General features: G+C 36.4%; 1 protein-coding gene across 4 annotated transcripts in view; it reads right to left on the reverse strand.

The window, feature by feature from the left end:
* The window catches only part of LOC134648158 (LIM domain only protein 7), a 193,572-nt gene that overhangs the window by 6,565 nt on the left and 160,300 nt on the right, over window positions 1-26,707 (reverse strand). For 3 of the 4 annotated variants that reach the window (XM_063502655.1, XM_063502640.1, XM_063502647.1), the window contains 3 exons: window positions 4,015-4,144; window positions 2,189-3,841; window positions 312-608 (listed from right to left, as the gene is read on the reverse strand). In XM_063502655.1, coding sequence (XP_063358725.1) covers window positions 312-608; window positions 2,189-3,841; window positions 4,015-4,144 — 2,080 coding nt within the window. The remainder of the gene's footprint in view (window positions 1-311; window positions 609-2,188; window positions 3,842-4,014; window positions 4,145-26,707) is intronic. The other variant, XM_063502664.1, reaches the window with a different exon arrangement.

Raw genomic sequence — 26,707 nt, forward strand, 5'->3', positions numbered from 1 at the left:
TGGTCATAAAAATTTGATTACTCTAAAAATCTAAAGTAAAATACCTAGATGACATAAAACGAAACCAATTTATTATATTTCAATAGAATCAAAATCAAATGGACGACGGTGGATTTTCTGGATTGGATATAAAATAATCACGAAGTAGAAGTAGGTACTTTTGTAAAATCTCTATGTACCTATACTATTTACACAAGAATTTTACATCAAGGTTATCATAATAAAATACGTTCTGTTTTGCCTGTCTCACTGTTTACAGAGCCATGAAAAAAAATGTCTGGGATTAACTAGGTCAATGTTTTTTTACTTACATTGCCAAGAAGTTCGTCATCTTCTGTAGGCGGTGGAGGTGGCTTCTCTTTAGGTGGCTCCATAACATTAGTAGGCAAATCTAGTGGGAAAGCCGCCCCGTCATCTACCGGGTTTTGAAAGAACATGTCCATGTTCTCATACAGAGGCGTAACTGACTTCTCCGTAAAGTCAAGGACATCATTTGTCTTAGTTTCTGTATGTTTTAGTTCTTTTACTGAGTCTTCCATGGTGCTATTGTTGACGCAACTGTCTTCGGAGTCCAGCTCTTGGAAGGCCAGTTCCAATGCATCGATTACCTAAAAGGTTACAAAATTACTTAAATAAATGAAAACGTAACAGATATTATTATAAGATTTCTAACGTTTAGACAAAAAAATCCAAAAAGCAGAAACTAAACCAATACATTTTTGTATATAAGGTCCCATTTAGACGGTCCAAGAACTTGCACGCGATTTTCGTTACATTGCGGTATTTGATCGATCGACTGAATTCATTCTAGGTACTCAGTAGTTATTTAGCAATGTATCGAATATTGCATGCAAGTTCTTGAACAGTCTAAATGGGGCTTAAGAATACTATTATAAAACGAACATTAAATACAAATACCTAATTTTGCAAAAAAGAAATATATGCTCAATTATTGAACGTACGCAATGACATATTCCGAAAAGTCACATGCAAGAAGAATGAAAACAGTAGCATACCATGCAGCGCAAATGATGTTAATGAAGCGAATCTACGTACGATATAGGCTTACCTTCCCATCACCCAAGCTGATGCAATTAAAGCGAAGTAACCTATGAGCTCTCTCCGGCCGCTCTTATCAGACTAACGTGTACAAGTCATGATCACAAGATAACGACCTTGTTTGCTAATGATATCATTAATGATAATGCTCTAGTGTCGTGTCCTGATTTTCTTTCTAATAAATATGAATGTTCCATTGGCAAATATGAGGATAGAAAACAAATAAAACCCATACATAACAGTGTAACATATATTTTTGATAATGAATTTACAGATATCACGTTTAAGAATAAATGAACTAAATTGAAACTAATGGGTCTACGCTAAAATGGTGTATTTGTATATAAATAGGAATATATTATACATGATGACAAAATGGGTACTAAAATATAACCCTGTATGCAGAGTAAGTCTAATCTACATTTTATTATTAATGAAGTGGTCTGCTGGTATAAATTAATGACATTTGAATTAAGACATGAAATGATTATTAGGTGTTTCTGGACACTTTTACTTAATGATGATAGTTACGGTTCTATAGTTAAATTTGTGAAGTGGTTGCAATATATTATGATTATAAAATTAATTACTGTTAATAGAATGTGGATAGGTTGTGTGCGAGATCAAGAGATCATATTTACTCCAAATTAGTCCATTTCGTAGGTCTCTCATCAGTCTTGCGTCAACAGCAATTTATGAGAAAACGAATGGACTACTATAACTTAGGCCTCGTTTAGGCGTTGTTTTTGGCACTACAATCGCTTGAATTTAGTACAGTTTTCGTAACTACTTTATTATTAATGAACAAAATAGTTTTTCGTCTGTTAGGTTCGATGTTGCGTTTGGTCCGTTTCTGCCAGAAGGGGTTAAAATCTTGCGAACTACTTACCGTGGCGTCTATGTTAGCTGTAACATCACGAGTGGTTTTCATGTTATTATCATTAAATGTTTGACTACGTGAGTTATTACATGGATCATGATTGACAGAGTCTTTAACTGAGCATTCGGATGTACACGTTACATCTGTGAAATTGTTAGTAAGCGTATGATTATCAGTTAATGTTTTTAGCGTTTTAATGGAATTCTTTGGTGAAATGTTAGTAGTAGTAGTGATATTAGAGACAGTTACCATTGGCATGCTCTTGCGGTTAGTAGGTTCATTAGTAGTGCTAGTTTCCTTAAGGTTAGTATTGTTCCCAGCACCAGTGTTTTTGTTGTTACAAATTTCGTTTAAGTTGAGGTGAATAGTCATCTTGCCCTCGAACACCACCGTATCACCCTCCGAGCCCGTGGAGACCGGTTCATTCAAACTTACACTAGTATCCTGATTATCCAAACTCTTAAGCGTATCTTCATCTTCCTTATCCATCTGAATTTCCGTCACTTCTTCAGTAACGCTAAGTTCCTCTGGTTGTGATACAGCTTGAAGATAGTTACTTGCGCTATCGGAATCTGCTTTGCTGATATCCTGAGCTTCCTCTTGTGCAATTTCTTCAATAACAATGTCTTCTGGTATCGATTGTATGGGTTCAGACATTATTTCCATAGGTTCTTCGATTTTGATTGGCTGCAATGCTATCGCACCATCTTCATTAGAGGACTCGTATTCGGATATTTCAACCATCGGCTCTCCTATTGGAGAAGCTACTTGTGTTAAGTCTGCGATATCATCTGCCGGAGCAGAGTCTCGTGCGGTATGAATTCCACTATCTTCAGTTTCAATATCACTCTGGGCAGTGTTGTTTTGCATATCAGCGCAATCAAAGTCTTCGAAACTTTGAACTCTTTCAAAAGAGCTGGGTGATGTTTGACCATTAATGTCTAAACTGTCAAGAGAACGACAGAAACTCTGCATTTGATTTTCTATACCTGTCAAACTGGCTTTTAATGAGTTCTGTGAGAGATTATCGTTAAAATCCTCTTCTTTGGCTACTGCTTTTTCCGTAACCATAATTTGTTCTTCTACCGATATCTTAGGTATTTCCTTGTTTTTAGCTGCGTCTAAACATGAAAGGCGCTCTTTAAGACTCATAGAGACTTCTTTTACCTCCGTTTTGGTAATCTTTTCCTCTTCAGATGTTTGTGACTTGAGACTTGAGAGACGCTCTTTCAAAGACTTTGCATTACCGAGGTCTCCATTTGAAAGTCTTTTAGCCTTATCAGGTTCTGTAGATGCAGACTTGACCTTTTCGAGGTTGGAAAGCCGCTCTTTTAGTGGTTTCACTTCTGTAGGTAACTTGTTCAGGTCGCTCGTAGATTTTTGAATATGTGTTTCTTCCGTGAACCTCTCTAAACTGAAAAGTCTTTCCTTAATTGACTTTTTATTTGCAATATCAGGTAATTTTGGTTTGTTTTGTGACTCTTGTGAATTTTCTCTTTCGAACTGTTCTCTTCGTTTATGTATATCTACCTTAGGTAGGTCTTTTTTCTGGTTATTATTTCGTTCGTCAGCTCTTTCCCTTTGGAACGATGAAACCTTTTCCTCTATTTTGTTGCTGACTGACGTTCTGATTCTGTTTAGGTCACCGTTGATTTTATCTGGGGACTTTTCTTTGGAATTGTTAACGACAGTTTTGACGATAGTGCTGTTGGTTTGGGAGATTATTCGTGACTTGTAGCCCTCTATAGCTCCTTCATAAGTGTACTCCTCAGGTTCAGGGGAGCTGATAGTCATGGTCGTGCAGGTGTCGTATTCGTTGGCGCTGGAGCCCAGCTTACGGTTATCGCAGTTCGACAAGTTGTCGACGTCTGAATGGTTCTTGTCTAAGTCCATTCCATCGCTCTGGAATTCATAAAAGATTAAAGAACTTTTTATATTCTGTAGGAAATGAAACGATGGTATAGGTTATAACAAGGTGATTAGTATTGGCAACTACAATACTATTATAATGGTGTTTTCAAAATAAGTATTTTCGGTAAAGATGATGTTATTGAAGGCCGCATGCCGGTACTTACGGCTAAGCTGTGTGTGTCGCAGTCCTCGCTGAGGCTGCTCTTGGTGCTTGAGGTGCCGATACCGAGGTCGCTGAGATCGTGCCCATCGTCCTCTGCGTACAGCGGGAGGGGCACCCGTCGTCTCCCCGCTCTGGTGACAAAGAGAAACAATTATTAGCTATGTTTTATTTTATTTGACGCTTGTTAAAGTAACTTTTGTTAAGATGACAGTTTTCCACGATAAATTCAACGTAAATGCAGGCGTGGCTCACTCCGCGATTTCGTCGTTTTGCTACAGGTAGCTAAAAGTACATCCGCTCCGCCCCAATTTTGGGGAAAGCCATGAGCGCGCGTGGCGCTGTCGCCACCTAGCGGCCATATCTGTGCTAATCGTAACAGACGCGTTTTGTTAGAGAGTGAGTCTTCTGTATTTAGTACTATTATTTATTCTGTGGTAAATGTCATTTACATTCGTTCGACATAAGTGCCTTAAAGTTGCTAAAAAAACATAAAAGCTAGTTCTTGACCAAGACGAAAAGACGGGTACTTCTATTTTTATTTAGATAATATTGTTACGTAATTTAACGTAAAGCAGCACATGTGTAGCGAACTATCACTTTTTCTGCTTAGTCATTTCACAAAAAACTGAATGACTCGTTCTAGTGTCCAAGAAGTCAAGTTTAAATAAATATTAAAAGGTCATTTTTAATAATAGACTAGTCATGTCTGTTTGCTGTTAGTCATCCGGAACAGGGGATTCCACGACGTTGTGTCAATTTGTACAAATAGACGAGCCCAAGTTGCGTTAATTCAAAGCTTATTTTGCTTAAAAATACACAAGACATTTATTAACCCGTGGAGCGCCCTAACAAGACACGTGTGCTGGTAACTAGTATAGGAGTTCCATACTACGGTAATTCTGGGGCGCTCCACGGGATTTCAAAGCTTATTTTGCTTAAAAATACACAAGACATTTATTAAATACATAAATACAAATGTGGACCCACAGTTATGTTAAATCGATATCGATGCTTATAGATTTAGTAATTTCTGTAAAAATAACAGCAAGACATCGCCTATATGTCGTGTGGTACTGGTTTTATAGATACTGCGGAAAAGTTATCCCAGTACCTTGCGCAGGGTTAATTAAGCCCTAATTGACGTAAATCAAACATAACAGATATCGACATTGACTGTCAATCTTTCAAGGTGAATGTCAAATTAGAATATAACACCTGCCAGATAAACCGGCGGATCACGAAAGTGAAAACTCGACACGTGCTCACTTTCGCTGTCACACTTTCGGAAATTTGCATAGAAACTGACGAGTTTTTAACACGAGATGCCATGGGCGTAATTAAATTATGTAATGGTATGTAATGGTAAATAAACAAATAGATATCAATACAAGCAGTCGACGTCATTTTATTTGTTTATAATAATCTATCTAATACCTTTAAACGAGCAATTCTTGTATATTTATTTATATGTATTATATATATTTCGGGGATCTCGGGACCGGCTCTAACGATTTTGATGAAATTTGGTATATGGGGGTTGTCGGGGCGAAAAATCCATCTAGCTAGGTTGTATCTCTTGGAAAACGCGCATTTTTAAGTTTTTATTATGTTTTCCGAGCAAAGCTCGGTCTTCCAGATAGTAGATTTAAGTTAGCACTTACTTAGTGATTTTAACTATTAATGGAATGATGATCGCTTCGTGCATTAATTCGTCATTCGTTTAAGAATCGTTAAATTAAAAGTTATCTCCTATGGCTATATTTGTTATTCAACATTGTGATCATCAAAAAAGTCTTGGAGGATTCTGCTAATAACGAGCAGATCAAAATTGAATATTGGTGTCTGCTCAAGTATATCAATAAAGCATTCGTTCGTTCTCATATCAAAATCAACCGCAAGTCATTCGCTGACACGAAGACCAATTCCGTCATATTTGAAAGTCATGGCTTGATTGGTTTGCGTATAGGCTTCCAAACGTTACTTTTACCGCAGGTATTCAATTTAGCTACGCCTAGTGTCAAGACGTCATAGGTCAATCTATTACCCGACCTCTGACGCGTGCGTACCACGACAAGCGACATGCGATTTCTTTTTTGACTTATTTGCATTGTAGGAACTTCCAATCTATTTTACCGTAGACATGTTATATGTAAGAAAGTAACTGGCTAGTTTTTTACCCGACTGACAAATATGCGAGCCCAATATTATTTATAAGTATCTCGCAGCTTATACAACTTGACGAATATTAACGGGTAATGTGTTACCAGATTTAACTTACTGGTGGGACTGTTAAGCTACATACAGTTCATGTAATCAGTCAATATTTTGAGATTTAGTTTTTACTTTACTTATTTTTCCGAATATATCTCTACCTCTACCTACGTAAATATCACGAAGGTCCACTTAGCCCAGCTCGTGCGCACACGCATCCGTTGCTTCGCCGGAGTAATAGTCCAATTTCTACCGGATCCTAGGGCTTATTCTGTAAGCGAGATTGTGAATGCCTCGCCCCTTGACAGCTCGAAATATTGTTATCAATAGTTTTTCTTTACTTGACTGATCAAGTAGACGGAAAACCTGAGCTGTCCTTGCTTGCTAATCATTCGCCTTGACATTGGCCCGTTACCTTAGGGAGTATATATGTATTTTTTTTATTGTTATCAGACGTTTTTAGTCTATCACAGTTATTGAGACGTTGAAGATAAAATTTCTTGTTATTATCTGATAGGTAAGTACGCCTAGTGTTTTATAAAATAAATTATATCTAAATTAAATTTAACAAACGTTATAGTTCGAATTCAGTTGATAAACGATAGCAAAACCGATGAGTTAAGGCATATAGCCAACTGACGTGAACTTCGAGCTTTCGACATCAGGAATCAATTCTTTTGCTTTTAATCCGGAATTGCATAAATCGTTCTCGGGTAACCGTAATCTGCTCTCTCGGAATTGCATAAAAACATTAAAAATTAAAACTGTTTGATAAACCAACGCTAGTTATATGTACAACCAATGTCAAAATTTAGTGTATTTGTATATGGTGACCGGTAGTTTTCTGCAATCCATTTTGTTTTTTTAATACGAATTAATCAAATACATTCCCTGCAAATTACAAAGCTATTAAGCAAAGAAACAAATTCCTCGAAAAAAACTATTAGGGAAAGAAATTTTTTACACGTCGTTGTTTGAACCGCAGTGCAAGCACGAATGTAATAGTAACATCGAAAAAACGTACGTGGCCGGGCAAGCACGAGCCGAAGGTAAATCGTGGATTTTTGCACGAATGCCCAATCGTGCGCATTCTTTACGTTTATTACATGGTAGTGTGAGTTACAAGCGAGAGCGACAGACAACATTATACATCATGATTATAACATGACCTGTGGTTGTCATAATAGATATGAAGACAGGCAATAGTAATTGGTTATGCAGGCTATGTACTTAAATACTTGTGGTAGGTACTGTACTTATAGATCGACACTAAATCAGCCATATGAATGTAGGTAATATTGACACCTTTTGCTTTGGTTGAATATGCTTCCTGAAATACGATCGCGATGGTGAGTGTGTCCGTATACCCATGCAACATGAAATCGCTACCGCTATTGAATTAATAGGTCCTAAACTAGTGGGAAACATGGGTCGTATTGTCTCTAGCCACACCACAGTCACATAATGTCGTGATTATGTCGCAATTTGTACCACGTGGGAACGAAATGTATGAAACGTATGAAGGTAATGCTTAGGCGCAATTAGGTAGGGCAGGACTCATAAAAGATAATATCATTATGATGTTGCTTTTCCCTGTCTAAATATATTCGCAGTGTTATTTGTTATAGTGAACTGTGCACCACAAAAAATAACATAGATGCTTATACAGCAATGATCTATCATCTAAGTAGCTGGTTAGAATTATAAGTAAAGAAAACAATCCAGTAATACAATGCAAACAAACGACTAGAAATGTTCGCAAAACGAACAATTGACATACCTAACTAGCATTGATTACTCAAGAGCCAAAGCTGCATCGCCACTTTTTGCCATCAACAGTCTGTCAAGCGCATTCCAACTTGACAATTTATAGTGTTGATTTCTATAAAAGATTACTATTAACTATGAATCTTATTTGCGACCACCTAATCATGCGAGCAATAGGGGTTATTTTCGGATGCGCTATCAGACAATGGTTAGGTAAAAAGTGATTGCTTTCGTGCTGTTATGATACAATGAAAAACAAAACACGGAGTATTTAACGATATCGAGATTGACTGATAAGCTAGAAACCCTAGCAATAGTTAATGCTAGTATCCATTTACCATTATCTATGTGCAAATATTTAACATAAAACTTGTTATTAAGATCGTTATTATTGTAGGTTCTTCCAATATTATTTCTTGCGTTTTGCATTAAGTTTGTAATAGTTTTCCGTCAGTCAGATGTTTTAAATTCCCAGTGGGAGCAATTAGAATGCCATTATTCATTTGATTCTAGAGTATTTGAGTCCGTAAACATTTTAATCAGGCCCATAAAAGAGAGATGGGCGCAGCAGCTGGCGCAGGACAATAACCTGCAAATAGAATGAAATATTTTTGTTAAATCTGTACAGATATAACACAAACAATAAAATCCACACATACTTTCCGTTTTAAACCGATTTATGAAACAATTTTTTTATAAAAGTGATTGTGTGTATCACGTAATAAATAAAACATTGTGTAAATTGGAATAAGTAAATAATAATAACTATTTTTCTTAAGTTACCTAACCTAACTAGTTTCTCAAGTTATAAGACATTCAGTCATTCCTGCACAAATATTACCCACCTTTTCAAAAAATACAAGACCCTAAAAAACTCGTTGAACCTACACTTCAGTCTCAATATCTTGGTACCGGTCAGCTTTCACTCTTAGCGGACTTCACGAGACTGCTGTCGTCATTTTAAATCGTATAGATTTTGAACAGGCACATAGCAGCGTACGACAAAACAACCACATTAAACATGAAAGTGCTGTATGCATAGAAATGCTCCAGAAAAACTCATTGAACCCACTCGTCAGTCCTAAGATGCAACCAGTCAGCCGAGTCGGCTTTCTCGCTACCTCTAATTGGCGATGGCGAGGGACCGGCCAGGCAGGAAGCGCTGGGAAGACACCCGGGTTTTTTGCTACGCATATGAAGAGCCGAGGACAGCCGACGTGCAGCTATACACCGTTTAATACAAATGATTTAGATTAGATTGGGTTGACCCTTGTTTGCACATGAATCATATGTGGTGCGCCGTCGGTGAATCATTTGAAGAGTCAAGAAGAAATACGATGACAGTCAGATAGATTCAAAGAACGTAGTACTTTAACTTTTAATTTGAGAAATAATTAAAAAAACACAGTAACAAGTGCGTGAGAGTTTACGACGTGTCTCGTAAACTAACGAGACCTTTAAATGACCAATGAAAATAATACTCGTATTGAAAAAAAAAACTGTCATAGTTTTTCCTTGAACTCTTGATTTAAAAAAAACCGGCCACCGCACCATCAACAAAAAATAGAGCAAAACAAGCAAAAAAAAAATCGGTCACCCATCCAAGTACTGACCCCGCCCGACGTTGCTTAACTTCGGTCAAAAATCACGTTTGTTGTATGGGAGCCCCACTTAAATCTTTATTTTATTCTGTTTTTAGTATTTGTTGTTATAGCGGCAACAGAAATACATCATCTGTGAAAATTTCAACTGTCTAGCTATCACGGTTCGTGAGATACAGCCTGGTGACAGACGGACGGACGGACGGACGGACGGACGGACGGACGGACGGACGGACGGACGGACGGACGGACGGACGGACGGACGGTCTTAGTAATAGGGTCCCGTTTTTACCCTTTGGGTACGGAACCCTAAAAATATCTATGGTTAGTGTCACTAAGCTATTATTTAGGTATTTAGGCACAGAATAAATAATAGTACTAAGTACAGAAGACTCACTCTCTAACAAAACGCGTCTGTTACGATCAGCACAGATATGGCCGCTAGGTGGCGCCAGCGCCACGCGCGGCTTATGGCTTTCCCCAAAATTGGGGCCGAACGGATGTACTTTTAGCTACCTGTAGCAAAGCGATGAAATCGCGGTGTGAGACACGCCTGATTTAGGTAAAAGGTTATAATAAAAATACTCGCCCTCCTTGTAGATTTATCTCATTCAAATAAAATCTGTATATTTACCTATTATACAAGTGTATAATAACGGTATAGCTAACTACAGATGGAAATAATTATGCCTATATATATTTTCCTATGAATATATCCAGAGCGCATACGCAAAACGTGAAATTCTTTTAATGCACGTTACTTCACCGTAATTATTACTTCACCCGGATAAGGAATACACTATGTATGGGTAAATTAGGAATATGGTATGGTCCTAAGTGATTAGTAATTAAATGAAAAACAAAACTGAAATAGGAAGTAGTAGATCAGGAATCTAAATATGGATGGAACTATCTTGGCTAGTTATAATAAGTTCCCTATGAAGAATTATGGTTCGGTTATTAGTGTAATATTTAGTAATAAAACAATGGGGAATGGATGAAAATATTAAAAGTGCCTGATTATTTTTCTGGTGATAGGACTAACCATTTTTAGTTACAGAAAAAAGTTACAGATTTTTCGGTTGCGTCATACATTTTATAAAAATAAAAACATTTTGCTTCACCGCTCGTCCGGCCCATTACGGCTGTTAAGACATTTGTCAAAGTCTTAAAAAGTTAAAGCTACTTGAATCTGTGGTGGGCAATGACATTGACAGTTGATTGACAGTTTGTCACCTCGCAGAATTCATAACCGTTTGTGCTCTCATCAGTTGAACTGCTTTCTTTGATATATATGTGCGGCTTATCGACTCGTTTCTCCACCCGGACCTCTGATATTGCCTGCTTCAACGACGACCTTCGCTTGTGAACCCCGGACCTGATTTTGATAGCAACTTCGACGACCCTTGCAACTGAAACTGGACTATTGGTTTTGTGCCGTGTTTAGCACCATGAATACAAATACTTATCAACGGTACAAAGATCCTAAAACATGCTTTATACCAACTTGCTCCAAGACTGATCTGAAAAACCCGGATTTGAAGTTTTTTACTGTAAGAAAAGAGCTGAAAGAACGTTGGTGTCAAATGGTTGGCAGGAAGTGCCCAAGCCGAGCACTGTTTTGCTGTGAGGACCACTTAAATGTAAGATGCCTTGTCTTGTTTACTATTCTGTAAAAAAAATAACCTCCATGTTAGATTTAATGAAATGCCATTTTTTATTGTGTAATTATGGATTAAAATATTGAATGTAGGTAATCTGGTAACAAAATAGTTTAATGTGAATACGATTTATGTTTAAAAACCCTTTCTCATACCACTGAGTTTCTCAAAACTTTATATTAAAATAACAGATGTAGTTGTCAGTACTTACATGATCCTATGTAGGCCTAGTTTTCTCCAGTTAAAAAAAATTGTGCCTATGCCAATACTTAATATTATATTGCCCAGCAGACCCCAGGTTCCGTAAGTGAGCCACAGCAAATACCAGGGAACACTTGGAAAATGAAACTATACCTAAATGTTTACTATATTTTATTCATATTTTTACAGTTTGAAGAAGATTTAGAAAATTATGGACAATGGATCTCTGGTGCAAAGCCAAGACTGAAAATAAATGCCACACTCAAGAATTTCTCAAAAAAACCATTAACTGCAATCAATATGAATATGGAAGATCGGCCATCAACTTCAAGTGCTGCTGGCATGCAGGTCTCTCACAGTGTAAGTATTCATAATAGTGATGCCAAACAATGTATTAATATTCTTGGGTACAGTACCTGTACTGTAAAGTCCCGACTTTGGCGCCCTTCGTTGAAGTTTTCAAACGTATTTTGGGCCCCTGCCAAGCTCGCGTCTTTTGAAACTTTTTTTTTTCATTTACCATTTTGGCGCCCCTCTTGCCATCTGGCGCCTAAAGCGGCCGCTCCACTCGCTCTACCCTAAATCCGGGCTGGGTGATAATCATAAATTTTATTAAATTTTTCTTAAATCACTTATTTTCAAGTTTAATGTAAGTCAATGTTGTGAAATAAGCACTTGACTTGAAAAGGTATACCTCTAAGTAAAAATTACTAGTGGCCATTGAGCATGAAGATGTGTTTACAGAACTCAGAAATGAATATTATGTCTAATATTTGTATACCAATGCACCTTCCATCGCCCACACTATTAACTGTCCATCGGTATACCTTATTACAAAAGGCATAAGGTCAGAATCAGAACGCATTTATTCGTTATATCATAGGTACATTGTATTGGTCTTATAATTAAAGCATATTGCGAATGCTATGTTTTACCGCTAGTGCTAGGCATAAGAATTTGATTACCTATATATAAAAAAAAAATATATATATATATTATGGGACAATCTTACACAAATCGACCTAGTCCCACGGTAAGCTCATAAGGCTTGTGTTGTGGGTACTAGACGACGATATATATAATATATAGATACATATATAAGTACTTAAATACATAGAAAACATCCATAACTAAGGAACAAATATTTGTGATGAACACACAAATAAATTCCCTTACCGGGATTCGAACCCGGGACCTCCAGCTTCGTAGGCAGGGTCACTACCGACTAGGCTATGGAGGCCGTTAAATTAAATGAAACATTCACAAGTCTAAGGTATGCTACATTTGTATCTTTGTTTCAGATTGACTCAGCTATACAGTGTGATAAAAGAATACGAGTTTCAAACAAGTATGTTATGGCCTGGGCCAACCATACGTTTAGTGTTTGAAAAGAATGTCGTAGTTTTGTCGACATATTTTCAAAATTGTATATATTTACCTCCACTGACAGAAATAAAAAAAAAATTACCATTAGCATTTAAAATTAGATATTCCAATGTACAGTGCATTATAGACTGTTTCGAGATTCAAATAGAAAAACCCAGTGATCCAGAGAAGCAAGCGCAGACTTGGTCGCAGTACAAATCATGCAACACAATTAAATATTTGATTGGCTGCACACCCGCTGGATACATATCATTCATCTCACAGGGTTATGGGGGACGTACATCTGACAAAGCCATCACGGAGTGGAGTGGCTTCGTTGATGTTCTTCCCCTAAATGCGGTAATCATGGCCGATCGAGGATTTAAGGAGATTGAATCCCTTCTAAGTACAAAAAATGGAAAACTCTTAAGACCTCCTAGTGTCTTTGCCAATCAAAAAATGTTAAAAAAAGATGTAATTAAAACTAAGGTGATTGCCAGTTTGAGGGTGCACGTTGAGCGTGTAATTAGGAGAATACGGGAATTCCATATGTTAAAACCTCACTCTGTGGTTAATAACAAACACATAAAATATTTGGACGACCTAGTCATTATAGCGTGCGGATTAAGTAATCTTCAGAATCCGATAATAAAAGACGTTTGATATTAACTATTATGTTGTTTTATTTTATCACAAATCATAGGTAACCAGAGTGAAGTCTAGTGCTGTGGCCATATAGAGGGTAAGGCCAAATGACGACCGTCTGGCCTAGTGGGTAGTGCCCCTGCCTGTGAAGCCGATGGTCCGGATTTCGAATCTCGGTAAAGGCATTATTTGTGTGATGAACACAAATATTTGTTCCCGAGTCATGGGTGTTTTCTATGTATATAAGTATGTATGTATTTAGGCCTAGTACAAGATTTGCATAGTTTGGGGCTAGGTTGATCTGTGTATGTCCATGATGTCCCTTAATATTTATTTATTTAAATGCCTCCAAAAAGCTTGGGGTACTAGATAAGAAAACACTTAAACTTGCCAATTAAGAGGATTGCAATTCAGCTGGGACTTGTAACTAGATTGCAGTCCATCTGTTTCAGCCTCAAGTGGGCCTAACATTGCATTTTTCAAGGGTTAGGCTTGGTTAGGCTGATATACTTTAATACTAATATACAATACACTATCAATAGGTGTTAAAATGAGTAATAATCAGGTCAAGACAAATATATTTATTTAAGATAAATACAAAGTTCATAATGAATTATGCTGTAGATGCACTTTTCAAAATTACAGGATACACATTCTCTTTCCAAAATTTCTCTGCATCTTTCATCAAATTATCGATATAATCTTTATCAAAGTTTACTATAATCTTCTCAATTATCCCGTTGCTCTCAAATTTTGGGTCCGCTACACAGAACAAACACTTATTTTTGCCAGCCGCTAGCATCTCTAATTGCACTTGGCCCATGAACTTATTAGCAATTTGCCCATTCTTTATATAGTTTTTTTTAGTTTTGTCAGAAATGGGACACTTAATTTCGACCACAAAGTCATCTCCAATGCCATCAGGCGATGCTCCAAAAATTCCATCTATTATCAAAAATCCACATTCTTCTATTTCTTTATTTATATCAGTTCTTAGTTTATTTAGTACTCGTTTTTCTAGGATTTTACCCCTTTTCATGGCTTTCGTTTCTGGTGCTTTGCTTCCTCCTAATATTTCTTCAACAAGACTGCCCTGGGGTGTCTTGCAATGAGCGACTTCATAAATCTTTGAACCCGTGATTCGGCCTTGTCGAATAGAATGCCACAGCTTCGAGTTCACTTGGCCTTCCGTTTCTTTCATGATTTTTTCTTTATTTTCTCGCATTACTTCTTTGCTAAATATTTTAAATTTATTGAAACTTGGAGTATTTTCCTTTTCAAAAAAATCTACCATCATGTCAAAAATGCAATATTTTGACATGATGGTAGTTGGTCTTTCAGGATCATATGCACTGAGCAGGCTTTTGCCACAACCATGTTTCATTGCTTCTTCTCTCAGTCTTTTTAGTACACGAGGGTCCTTTGGCCCCCTTTCAGCTACTTCTCCTTTCGCCAAATCTTTACACATTACCGGTCTTTCTAGAGCTCTTTTAAGGTTGGGTTTCGTCCAGTAGCATTGGACACTGGTAGGTGAAGGTTCATCACTTCGTTTTTGTAGCCAATGTAGTATAACAACAGTATGTTTACACCCACCTAAGAAACAAAAAAATATATTTTAAACATATCTATAGTAAAACTTGTACTACTAATTCAGAACATTCACAAGCTCCACTTTTCTTGAAATGACAGACTAAATTCCATGTAGCACATATCTTTTAATATTTAATGGTAATATCTTATGAAGATAAGAGGTAATTATTGCATTTTGCTTCTACAAAATCAATATGAACATGTTTATAGCAAAACTTACCAGCCCCCGCTGCACAGTCACATGAAGTATCTATGATTGATTCATTTGCCTCGTCTAGATGGACCATCACAACATAGTATTTGCTTGTTACTCTTTGTTCAGGAACAACTTTCGCTCTTACATCACAAAGATTTCCAGTCCGTTTTATTTCGACATAGCCAATAGCAGTGTCAACATATGATTCTCTTGAAGACCTTAAACAAAAAAAATCATATAAACAAGTACTTACTTCTTTAATAATAAAATAGGTAAGAGTAAATGATACTTATTCAATTAAGGACCACGTGCAGACACTTTATGAAAAATGGCCATGGTCCTACGTGTTTATTTTTCGCTTGCCAAGTCAAGATCAAGATAACGCGCGGTAGTGTGAGATATGGTATGGGGTATGGGTAAGGTTCTAAGGTTAATACTTACGATAAAGCTTTGGCATCTCTTATTTCACCAGCATTATGTTTGTCGCTATTTTTCATAAACTCCATAAGCATATATGGGTCTACTTTTGGCAAATTTGATGAGTTTGCTCTAACAAAAGCAGCGGTATCCATGTTTGCCGAATTCAAATGCCAAGGGTCGTCGAAGTTGCTATCAAAATCAGGTCCGGGGTTCACAAGCGAAGGTCGTCGTTGAAGCAGGCAAGATCAGAGGTCCGGGTGGAGAAACGAGTCGATAAGTCGCACATATATCAAAGAAAGCAGTTCACCAGATGAGAGCACAAACGGTTATGAATTTTGCGAGAAGGTGACAAGCTGTCAATCAACTGTCAATGTCATTGCCCACCACAGATTCAAGTAGTCTTAACTTTTTAAGACTTTGACAAACATGTTAACAGCCGTAAGGGGCCGGACGAGCGGTGAAGCAAAATGTTTTTATTTTTATAAAATGTATGACGCAACCGAAAAATCTGTAACTTTTTTCTGTAACTAGAAATGGTTAGTCCTATCACCAGAAAAATAATCAGGCACTTTTAATATTTTCATCCATTCCCCATTAGTAGTTACAATAACATTGAAATCTGCACTGTTTGGTTATTGCCAATCATCCTCAATATCTATCCCATTTTCTAGTCTAGTTTCCTTAACTAGATGGGTGTTCATCACCCATCAGTATATTTAATCATATCTAGGAAATTTGATAAACTCAAAAATACTAGGTAAATCATTGTTAGGTATGTAAATTTTAATATTATGATGGCATACTAGCGAACCTGTCGAGAAACTTCCTCGTTCAAACTGAGGTTTACAGCTTTTATCTCTAAAACTAGGTAGTAAAAGACTTAGTCCGGCGAATGTTGTCTGATAAAAATGTAAAACGAGGTAGAAAGTAGAAATCTTAATTAACTTGCAGATAGTTGTATCGCAGACGTCCACAACGGACTTATCAACGATGGCGACAGGACGAAATGGCGTCTTACTTAGCCGGGGTTCTCGGGGTTCTAATCCACCATCCATCTCATTTTATTGGCGATTATTTGTTAAATAAATCAAATTAGAACAAAAACAATACACATATTTAATTTAAAGTATAAGTTTATTTCACTTTGGAGCAATTCATCATTTGCGGTTCGAAGATATTAATGACCCCTCCGACCTTGATTATAAATGGCTATTGTATTATGATCTCGAGATATCGACATAATGAATATGGAATTCGACGCAGCGAGTGCAGTCTTAAAGCTAAAACAGATGGTTTCGCTCCAATACGTTGTTTAGAACTGGCTCTACATATGCTGTATATGTTAATAGGGCTGCGCAACTCATATTTATGCATTCATATTATGGTGTACAATCTAATGACATCAATATTGTCTTAAATTTTAGTAATTAGAACTTATTTTAAAACCTAAATTTACTTGGCACCGTTCCGTGGAGCAGGAATTGGGTGTTTTGGAAATGGGGTGGGAGGAGGTTACCCAAACTGCCCAGAACCCGAGTCAGTGGGAGAATGATTCGAGCCCTACACTCCAGCAGAGGATAACTTTATGAAAAGAAGAAGCGAGCCTATTTTATTGTAATAACTGCGACCAAAAAAGAAAAATATACCTACCATTAGTATAGTGCTTTGATCTCTCGCTGTAGCTGCGGAAATGTGATTCATCAATCAATAGGTCCGCTTGCTATCTAATCTCAATACACTTAACTTTAATGTATTTAATGAATTGAATCGGCAGCCCTACCAATTAGTCTCAAGACAGGTTGTAACGCGACACTGCGCATACGGCTCCCGTTTCTGCGCAGAGCCGAGCTTGACAGCCTTTTACCTAAGATCTGGGGGCCTATTCTGATTGTGATAACAGGTTGTAAATTTGATCTAGATTTGTTATGGATATGATTATTATGATTTGTCAGTCTCAATGACATTTCTTCTACCACAAACGTTACTTGAAGTACCACTCAAAAAAGTAGAGCAACAATTGGTATGATTGGTGACACCTGGGGCCCGTTTCTCATAAGCTTGTAACTTGTAATACAAGCGGATGTCACTTTTTGTACAGCTTTTGTTAGAAAGGGACTTCTATTTGTTTTACAAGTTACAAGCTTTTGAGACACGGGTCCCCTGCTCTTGATTTTAACTTAATGCCTAGTTGCTAAGATAGAATTGGTGTGACTAATAGATTTATAGCCCATCTTAGCTTTCTGATCAAACTAGGTCATATCCTAGTTTAACCAATTACTTACATACGAATACAAATTGGATCATCCGCCCATTGAAAGAGTGTTGACTGCTTGTGCTCTTTTATGTAAAAACTGACAAAACTGTTTAATCTTTCTAACATTACACCATCGGCGTAAAAGTTCAAAGTATCCCAAAGAGTTTAATGGCAAGATAACATTTACAACCCACACGGTCATGTAAACGCAAACAAATAAACCTAATAAGTACACTCGAAGACATAAAAACGTGACATCAATTGCCCAATAAGAAGTCGTGATTTTTCATAAAACAAAAGTCAAGCGTGAGCTGTTCTTATGAAACGCGGCACCCACACATTACATGTTCACGTTCAGGTACAAAGAAGATCATTCGTCAGGGCCCACGCGATGAGCATATAAGATGAAAAGCTATCTTTTTTATTGAGCGGGCGATAAGAATTGTCATTAAACGGGTAAAAACCGGCTACACCTCTGTCAATGCAGATGGTTTGAGCTGGCATGAAGTTTTTTTCTGTCTCATCTTTTTTATGTCATAAATCCTCCTTAGATTAGGTACTTTTACAGTTGGACTATTTATTTCAGTGTTTAGCTTATCATAACACTGTAATTACATTAGTTGCGTTTAATTTGAACCATAACTACTCCCCTTTCGTATCATCAAGTAGATTTTAGAGCTATTAAATATAGGTACACCCAGCTGCAAAACTGCATACCCACTGTATGAATGAAATCTATTCATCGCTATGCCGTGCGGTCGGTGTGGACTCGAATGCCCATTTATACAAACGGTACGTTTTATGGGATCCACAACAAAATTACCTATGTATGTGGTGAGTGGGAATATCTATATTTTGTATATGGTAACAATTTGTTAAACCGTTCTAGAGTCAGTTGTTGGTAACCATTAAGATTTAAGTCTATTTGTTAAACCGTTCTAGAGTCAGTTGTTGGTAACCATTAAGATTTAAGTCTTCTTATTTCTTTTCTCAAATTTCAGTTTATGGTGCCTACTAGGATTTTGTGTTTTGATGCCAGTCTCTAAGGTGGATTTAGACCTAGTTATTAACTGTAATGTTCAATTGAATTTAGAGGTAATCTGGTAATTAATTACTTAATAAGCAATATTTTCTTACTTTTGAATATGTTCAATTTCTGTAGACAACCTGAGACAACCTGGGAACTTTCATGAACAATATCAAGAAGCGTCAATGTTTATTACGAGCACAGATAACTGTTTACACTTGAGCCGTGAAACAAAGTGTTACTGACGCAAGCCGTCAGTCCATCAATCAATCCATAACGCCTACGTAATCATGTTTACGGGATGCATACTGAAGGTCGAAAAGTACGGCTAAAGTCATGTACTATGTTTTGAACATAATATTATTAGGGACTTGGACATGTCTAACTGTAGCTAAAATCTCCCTTTTGGACTCTCACAGACTAATTGCAAGTAACTAAAGTGCTTTAGACATACTAGCATTCAGTTTATAGTAGTTTATGCAACAGTGATATAATAAGGGTCTCGGGTCTTTTTTTACAAAACTCGACTACGTCTCGTTTTGTAACTTCGACCCTTGAATTTTAAGAACCAATTATGAGCTGTTGCATACATTACTTTTTCTATGACAGCTGCAGCAAAAAAAAAAAAAAAAAAAGTCGAGTTTTGTAAAAAAAGACCCGAGAATTTTAAGAACCAATTATGAGCTGTTGCATACATTACTTTTTCTATGACAGCTGCAGCAAAAAAAAAAAAAAAAAAAAAAAAAAAAAAAAAGAGAGAGTTATTATTAAAAAAAGAGTTATTATTAAAAAAAAAGAGTTATTATTAAAAAAAAAGAGTTATTATTAAAAAAAAAGAGTTATTATTTAAAAAAAATTGAGTTATTATTTCAAAAAAAAAAAGAGTTATTATTGTAAATGAAAACATACCTCTTTCAATCAAGATGATCGGAACTTGTATCTTTAAAAAAAATAAAGCAGTTGTATTATACTCATAAGATGACTGCTAGCAGTCATCTTATGAGCCTATAGACAAAGCATTCAAATGACATTGCTTTAGATATCACTGTCAGTCATTTAATTGACACATTTAAGTGCTGGAGTAGAAAAAAGTAAATAATAAAATCCTATTGTACTTATAACGTTCTGTATAGAATCTCGCAATTCTGTGATTAGTTTTAATGAATACCATTTAATGAGGATAGTTTTTTTAAGTGTTTAGTTAGAGATAGAGACTAAGTGAAGTGTACCTACTTTTAGTCTAACATGAAGTCTTGATTTGACTGTTATGTAAGTCTGAAATCTGTAACCTCAATATGATTACACTTACCGTTAAATGTGGTATTTGGCGTTAGCATTTTTGGTTATTCATTATATGTAATACTACACGAACAAGTAAATTTCAAATACGAGAATGCGCGTAGTAATAAAGTATGTCATAACGTGCGCGCAACTCTCTACTACCGAATGCAGCAACAACAGCAACAAAAAGTAATAAAATAGAATTCCAAGCTTCATAATAACTAAATCATAAGCCAGTTAAGTTCAGCAAAACTCTAGAATTGTATCATATCGGCAGAACAGGATAGTTCCTCATGCCATATGGTCCGCTCTATGATTGTACCCCCATGTATGGCTCTCGGGATAAATTGCACTATGGTTCAAGAACTGAACGAATGGCGATTGCGTAGGCGTTACGTTAATAGATCGACTGTTAGATAGTATCTGTTGATTTATTAATCTTTTACCAGGATTATACAGACGACGATTACACGACAATGACAACTACATTGATAAAAACTGTAGGTAAGTATGTACCTACTTTTGATACATTAGCACTACCTATCTCTAGCGGTATTGCCTGAAAAAAAAGGTTGGCTACAGTTCATACACTATTTTTGCTTTGAGTAAACAAAATAAAAAAGTAACCTAACAATTATACCTTCCATTATCACATATCTAATCTCACTTAAATGGGTTAAGTAATGGCTCGGATAGTGGGTGTCGTTAATTTTATAAACAAAAGAAATAACGACGTGTTTGAATGGCCAATTTGATATCGGCCATTAAAAATTAACATACATCTGCATATAGCAGATGCGCTATTGAAATGTTTGTTCTAATGAACGTGGGTGGTTTTTACGGCTTTGCATTGTTGCAAATGAACTCGAGAACCTTGATCGAAGAGGTTTGATACAAACTGTCGTTCATTAATCAAGTGTACGTCTTTGTAAATCACCTTGAAACAAGTGTAGGCAGTTCATCGTAAAAGTTACTCAAGTAAGTATTGTAAACCTACTTACTTCTTGTACACTCGCCTTACATTGACATACCTAAAGAATTTGGACAAGATTTTTATGTATATTCAATTAGCAAGCATCGTATCGAATTTGAAATTACCAAACACATATTTGACCGTTCTTCCTCTTCCTGGACCACAGTGCGACAACGAATAAGGTCGGGGCTCGAGCTTAGTCCTTAAACAGAGCATTAAGTTCGCAATAGATCAGTGCAGCTACGTAACCTGGTGAACGGTGATTTATTGTCTACAACTTTTTAATGCCGTTGGGAAATTCATAAGTTTCGCCATTCCTATTTGAAATTAATCATGTCTTCCTAGTATGGCATGATCAATTTCCCTGCTATCAGCCTCCATATGTACGACTATATAATATACACGTTTTTGAATTGCTCCAGCACATATTATACAATATTAAACATAATGACAAAGACAAATGATTACTTATGAGGCGATAAGGTGGGGCGTAAAACCTCAGTTATGAGATTATCAATTACCTATCTGAGCACTTTTCTTTATTCCAAGTATTCCAACTTGTTAGTTTTATATCTTAAATCTCCAGCGTCGTCAGGTCACACTTATTTTGTGCTTTCGTAAAATCACAAAATCTCGTAAAAAAGAGTTCTTTAGAGCACGTCATCGATCACCCCTATTATGCGATATGAAAAATATCAATTAGCAGCAAAAATATGTTAAACAGTAAGATTTTTACAGGAACTCCCAGTACAGCACATAATTACGTTGCGCAGTGAAAGTGTTGTCCTCTGTTATCAGGGATCGGCGCTCGCGCAGCCCGCAGCGCCTAATCATAGTATTTGCCGAGAAAGTGATCTATCTGTGCTGTGTGTTTGACTGTATGTCTGTGGGTGTAGTGTTAGCTAGAATCACCCTGCAGCTGAGAGCAGATAATTTGATAATTCGCGATACAATTGTATTCAATTGTTTACAATCAATCACAGTTTAATAACCTATCAATTTGAAAAGTTTGCTGTATAATATCATGTTTTTTATTGTGGGAATAGTGTTTTTTTAATTAACTCAATAAGAGAAAGACAGACATGCAGGCAAAATATTGAAAGTAGGTAATAAAATATTCTTAAATGGAAATGTCTTAGCCCCACAATGAGGTGTACCTACTTAATCTCATCATAGAATTGGGAATTTGGGAACCTCACAATCTTATGCAAAAAACTTAATAAGTGCGATAGTAAAACATTACACAATGAATATTTATATACATATTGATTCAATTATCCATGTTCAGTCAGAGCATGAGATACAATCAAAGAAATGCGTCTGTAAGTAAATTCGATTCTACTTAGGTTCACAAGGGCAATTTAAAGATAAAGAGAAAGGATACCTTTAACTTTACAGGGAGGTTTAGGCTACGACTGACACATGGGACAGGCAGATGGCGAGCATTAGCCCGTCAGAGGTAATTGTGGACAATTGCAACGCTTTCTAGAATCGGATAAAGTTCGGAGAAAGTACTTAACGGGAACCTGTTTTTAAGGTTGGTTTTATATTTATATGAAACTAAAGTCAACTTTTTTATTTGGTAGACTAAAATGACATTTCATAGTATGAATGTACACATGATGTTCATACTATGAAATGTCATTGTAGTGTACAGAATAAAAAAATAGACTTTAGTATTTCGTAATGTGACTAGACGATGGTAAAATTAATATGCAGGTCTAAAAAAATTAAAGGTTTCTTGCAGTTAAAAGTGTTGAGTGTTGACTATAATTAATTAAAGCTTCTGGTCTCTCAAATGCCAAAATTTTCTCCGTACTCAAGAACGGGTTATTCCCACTAGTTACCACCAAGTTGATACCAGTGGTAACTTCTGGGAATTTTTTTCCCACCTTTTACCACTGGTAACTACTGGGAAAAATAATTCCCAGTAGTTACCACCAACTCGGTTTAGTGGTAACTCCTGGGAATAAAAAAATTTTGTTAAGAGTTAAACACTAAAATAAAAACTGTATAAATAGTATTGTATAAATATAGACTGGTTCTGAATTACCCAATAAAATCACTTGAAAAATAATCTAAATGGATTATTAAATTTATTCTTACATACCTATATTAAAGTTTTTGTGCTAGTACCGGTTAAACTGTTTCAATATATTTTGTCACTCTTAAGGCAGTTTACTGTAATCGACTTATAATTATTTATTAATTCACTCTATATTTATAATATACTATTTGTACTGTTTTTTATTAGTATTTAAGACTAACAAAATTTTGGTGGTAACTACTGGGAATTATTTTTCCCAGTGGTAAAAGGTGGGAAAAAAATTCCCAGTAGTTACCACTGGTAACAACTTGGTGGTAACTAGTGGGAATTACCCTCAAGAACTCGTACAATTCACGAGCTAACATTATTGTTTACACTAATAACAACTAATTAAAGCAGGTTATTACCCATTTACGTGTGCTACTTGTAGCAATGCCGAAATATCGGGAACTTGCAAGAACAAATGTCCAGTACAAATATTACAGTATAAATAACCCGATTTAATAAAATAGTTTTTATAAAGTAAGTACAGTTCTGATATGGTTCTGACGAAGTTGCCGCACTCATTCAAGGTAATTCCAACTTCCAACGAGTGCTGTAAGTGAAGAGACTGGCATAAGTATAATAATATATATTTCACAAGCCTGCTTCCTAAGTCTGGGTACCGTACTAAATGAGTTCCTCATGTAATTTGTATGCTAGTCTGAGTATTACGCTAAATTGCAACGTTTTAGTTGCACAATGTAATCGTAATGACATGCAACATAACGCTAATAAGATTAGCGGGGCTAATCCTTATTACATGCATTTACGGCTGAGTTTATATTGTAATTTAATCCTGCATCTAAGATACATCTATGGTGTCAAATTGGTTTTATTCGAGACCGCGATTTCTTCTGACTTATTTACCTATAACGTAATCCTGGAAAAGAAAATAAAACTTGAGCGAAATAACGGATAGCTCTCACTAAAAACTGCGAATCATAAGTATTCGAACACGAATTGCTTCATTATTTGTACATTGATAATCATCGTAATTAAAATGCGCATTATATAAGTAGCAAAGAAATAGCATAACTGACTGAAAAAACACTATTTCACTTCTCAAGTATATCGTTAGCGCGAGACTGTCGGTATAAGTGTATACGGAACGTTGCATGTTGCATCGTATGTTACAAGTAATTATGCATTCATTCATCACTCCTAATTCATGCATAGTAGTAGAGCTTCAGCCTCAGTACCGTAAGGCGAGTACGGAGTTACGTAATAAACGAAATAAAACGATATCTCGACCCAGTTGTGGTAGGTAGGGTGGCCAACCAAGCGGCGCGGACAGTCTCTAGGGCAGGGCTTTAATCTTATGACAAGACGTGTGAAAACAAAATATCCAAGGGATGGCTATTTAAACTTGCTACACGTATACGATCTAGTTCCTCAGGCAGCAGGCAGCACTACTTACATTATTAGATAACTTTGGGTAAGTACTTAAAGAGACTTGAAACTTTGGAATATTTGTCATCTACAAGGTTACAAACCCATGATATCAAAGTAGGCTATCTTCAACTTAGTTAACTACATCTTTAAAATACTTAAGTATTAAATAAGGCTTTTTAGGGTTCCATACCCAAAGGGTAAAAACGGGACCCTATTACTAAGACTCCGCTGTCCGTCCGTCCGTCCGTCCGTCTGTCACCAGGCTGTATCTCACGAACCGTGATAGCTAGACAGTTGAAATTTTCACAGATGATGTATTTCTGTTGCCGCTATAAGAACAAATACTAAAAACAGAATAAAATAAAGATTTAAGTGGGGGGCCCATACAACAAACGTGATTTTTGACCGAAGTTAAGCAACGTCGGGCGGGCGGGTCGGATGGGTGACCGTTTTTTTTGCTTGTTTTGCTCTATTTTTTGTTGATGGTGCGGAACCCTCCGTGCGCGAGTCCGACTCGCACTTGGCCGGTTTTTTTGTTTCCATCGCTTTCGTCCACAGACTTGTCATTTTCGCGCTCGCGCTTGACAGACAGCTGAAGTGTGCGAAAGGGAAGCCATCACGTATATGAACATCGCATGAGTGCGAAAGAGTTGAGACTACAAATGAGAAAACGTGACCATTTTTGAGTTTGACGACGGCCGCGGACGGCCAAGAGCGTATCACCGTAATTTTCAATTTGAAAAATATACACTAATTCGGAAGAAAACTATTTGATAAAGTAATACAATGAAGATAGTGTCTTGTAGTGTACCGGATTTCAGTGTCACGGGGCCAAAAAACCTAGCAAATACTCATTTCAGAGGAATAATGATATTCCGAGCGAAATTTTCTTAACGATATTTTGTCAAATTAACAGCATAAAAAGTGTAAGAAGCCGGTTTATACAGTTGATTATAAGTTTTTCTTCCTTTGTGTGCTAATATTTTATCATATTACTCAATAATTTAAAATATATTGTGTAAAAACATAAACTGTTACTTTACGCTAGGGCTTGACATGTTCAGATGACAGTATCGATAACTTGTCGGTATATTAATAGCTATGTAATCATTTCTTCACAAGACATAATTAAGATATTAACCTTTATAACCGACTTCAAATAATAACGATTGTTATACCATTTTGAAGGTGCAGATGTTTAGCAGTAAATTTAAACTTCACTTTCCAACACAGTAAGAGTTAGACTAAAATAAGGCTGTAACGATTTTGATAGCGCACGCAGTGCAGCGGGCTCAGCACGGTTCCATTTTTATCGACTATCACTATGCCCGTCACTTTCGCATTTACATACTTGTTAGAACGTGACAGACATGGTGATAAACGATAAAAATGCGACCGTGCTACTAGGGCAGGTGTTATTTTTAGAGATGCCGCGAATATTCGGCAACTATTCGGTATTCGGCCTATTCGGCTACTTTGCCGAATATTCGGTATTAGGCCGAATGTTGCCTACTATTCGGCCGAATACCGAATATCTGTTGCACCTACTTAAAAAGAAAAATTGCACAATAAAAATAACCAAAAACTATGTAGGAATATTTATAATGTGTTCTTGGAAAGTTGGTAAATACGAGGACCCTTTTTTGAGCATTTCTTGATTAAAAAACATTTCATTTTTATCATGAGTCTGTTTTGTTTGACTCTATTCATTAATGCTTTTCAACAAAAATATATCTTAGCTAAGGTCATCTACGTTGAGCTTTGTTAGCGATCAGGTTTCATAATAATTGTGACTCAAAATGATCGCATGTCATGCCGAATATTCGGTATTCGGCCGAGAGAGGGGCCGAATACTCGGTATTCGTTATTCGGCCAAAACCACTATTCGGGGCATCTCTAGTTTATTTTATACATCATAATGTCGTAGAATTTTAACGTTTAAAATAATACATTTGAAAAAGTAGTCGATAAAGCAATCAAACACCGACAGATTATTAATATGTTGTAACATGACATCACTA

Source organism: Cydia amplana, chromosome 1, assembly GCF_948474715.1.
Source record: "Cydia amplana chromosome 1, ilCydAmpl1.1, whole genome shotgun sequence".
Lineage (NCBI taxonomy): Eukaryota > Metazoa > Arthropoda > Insecta > Lepidoptera > Tortricidae > Cydia > Cydia amplana.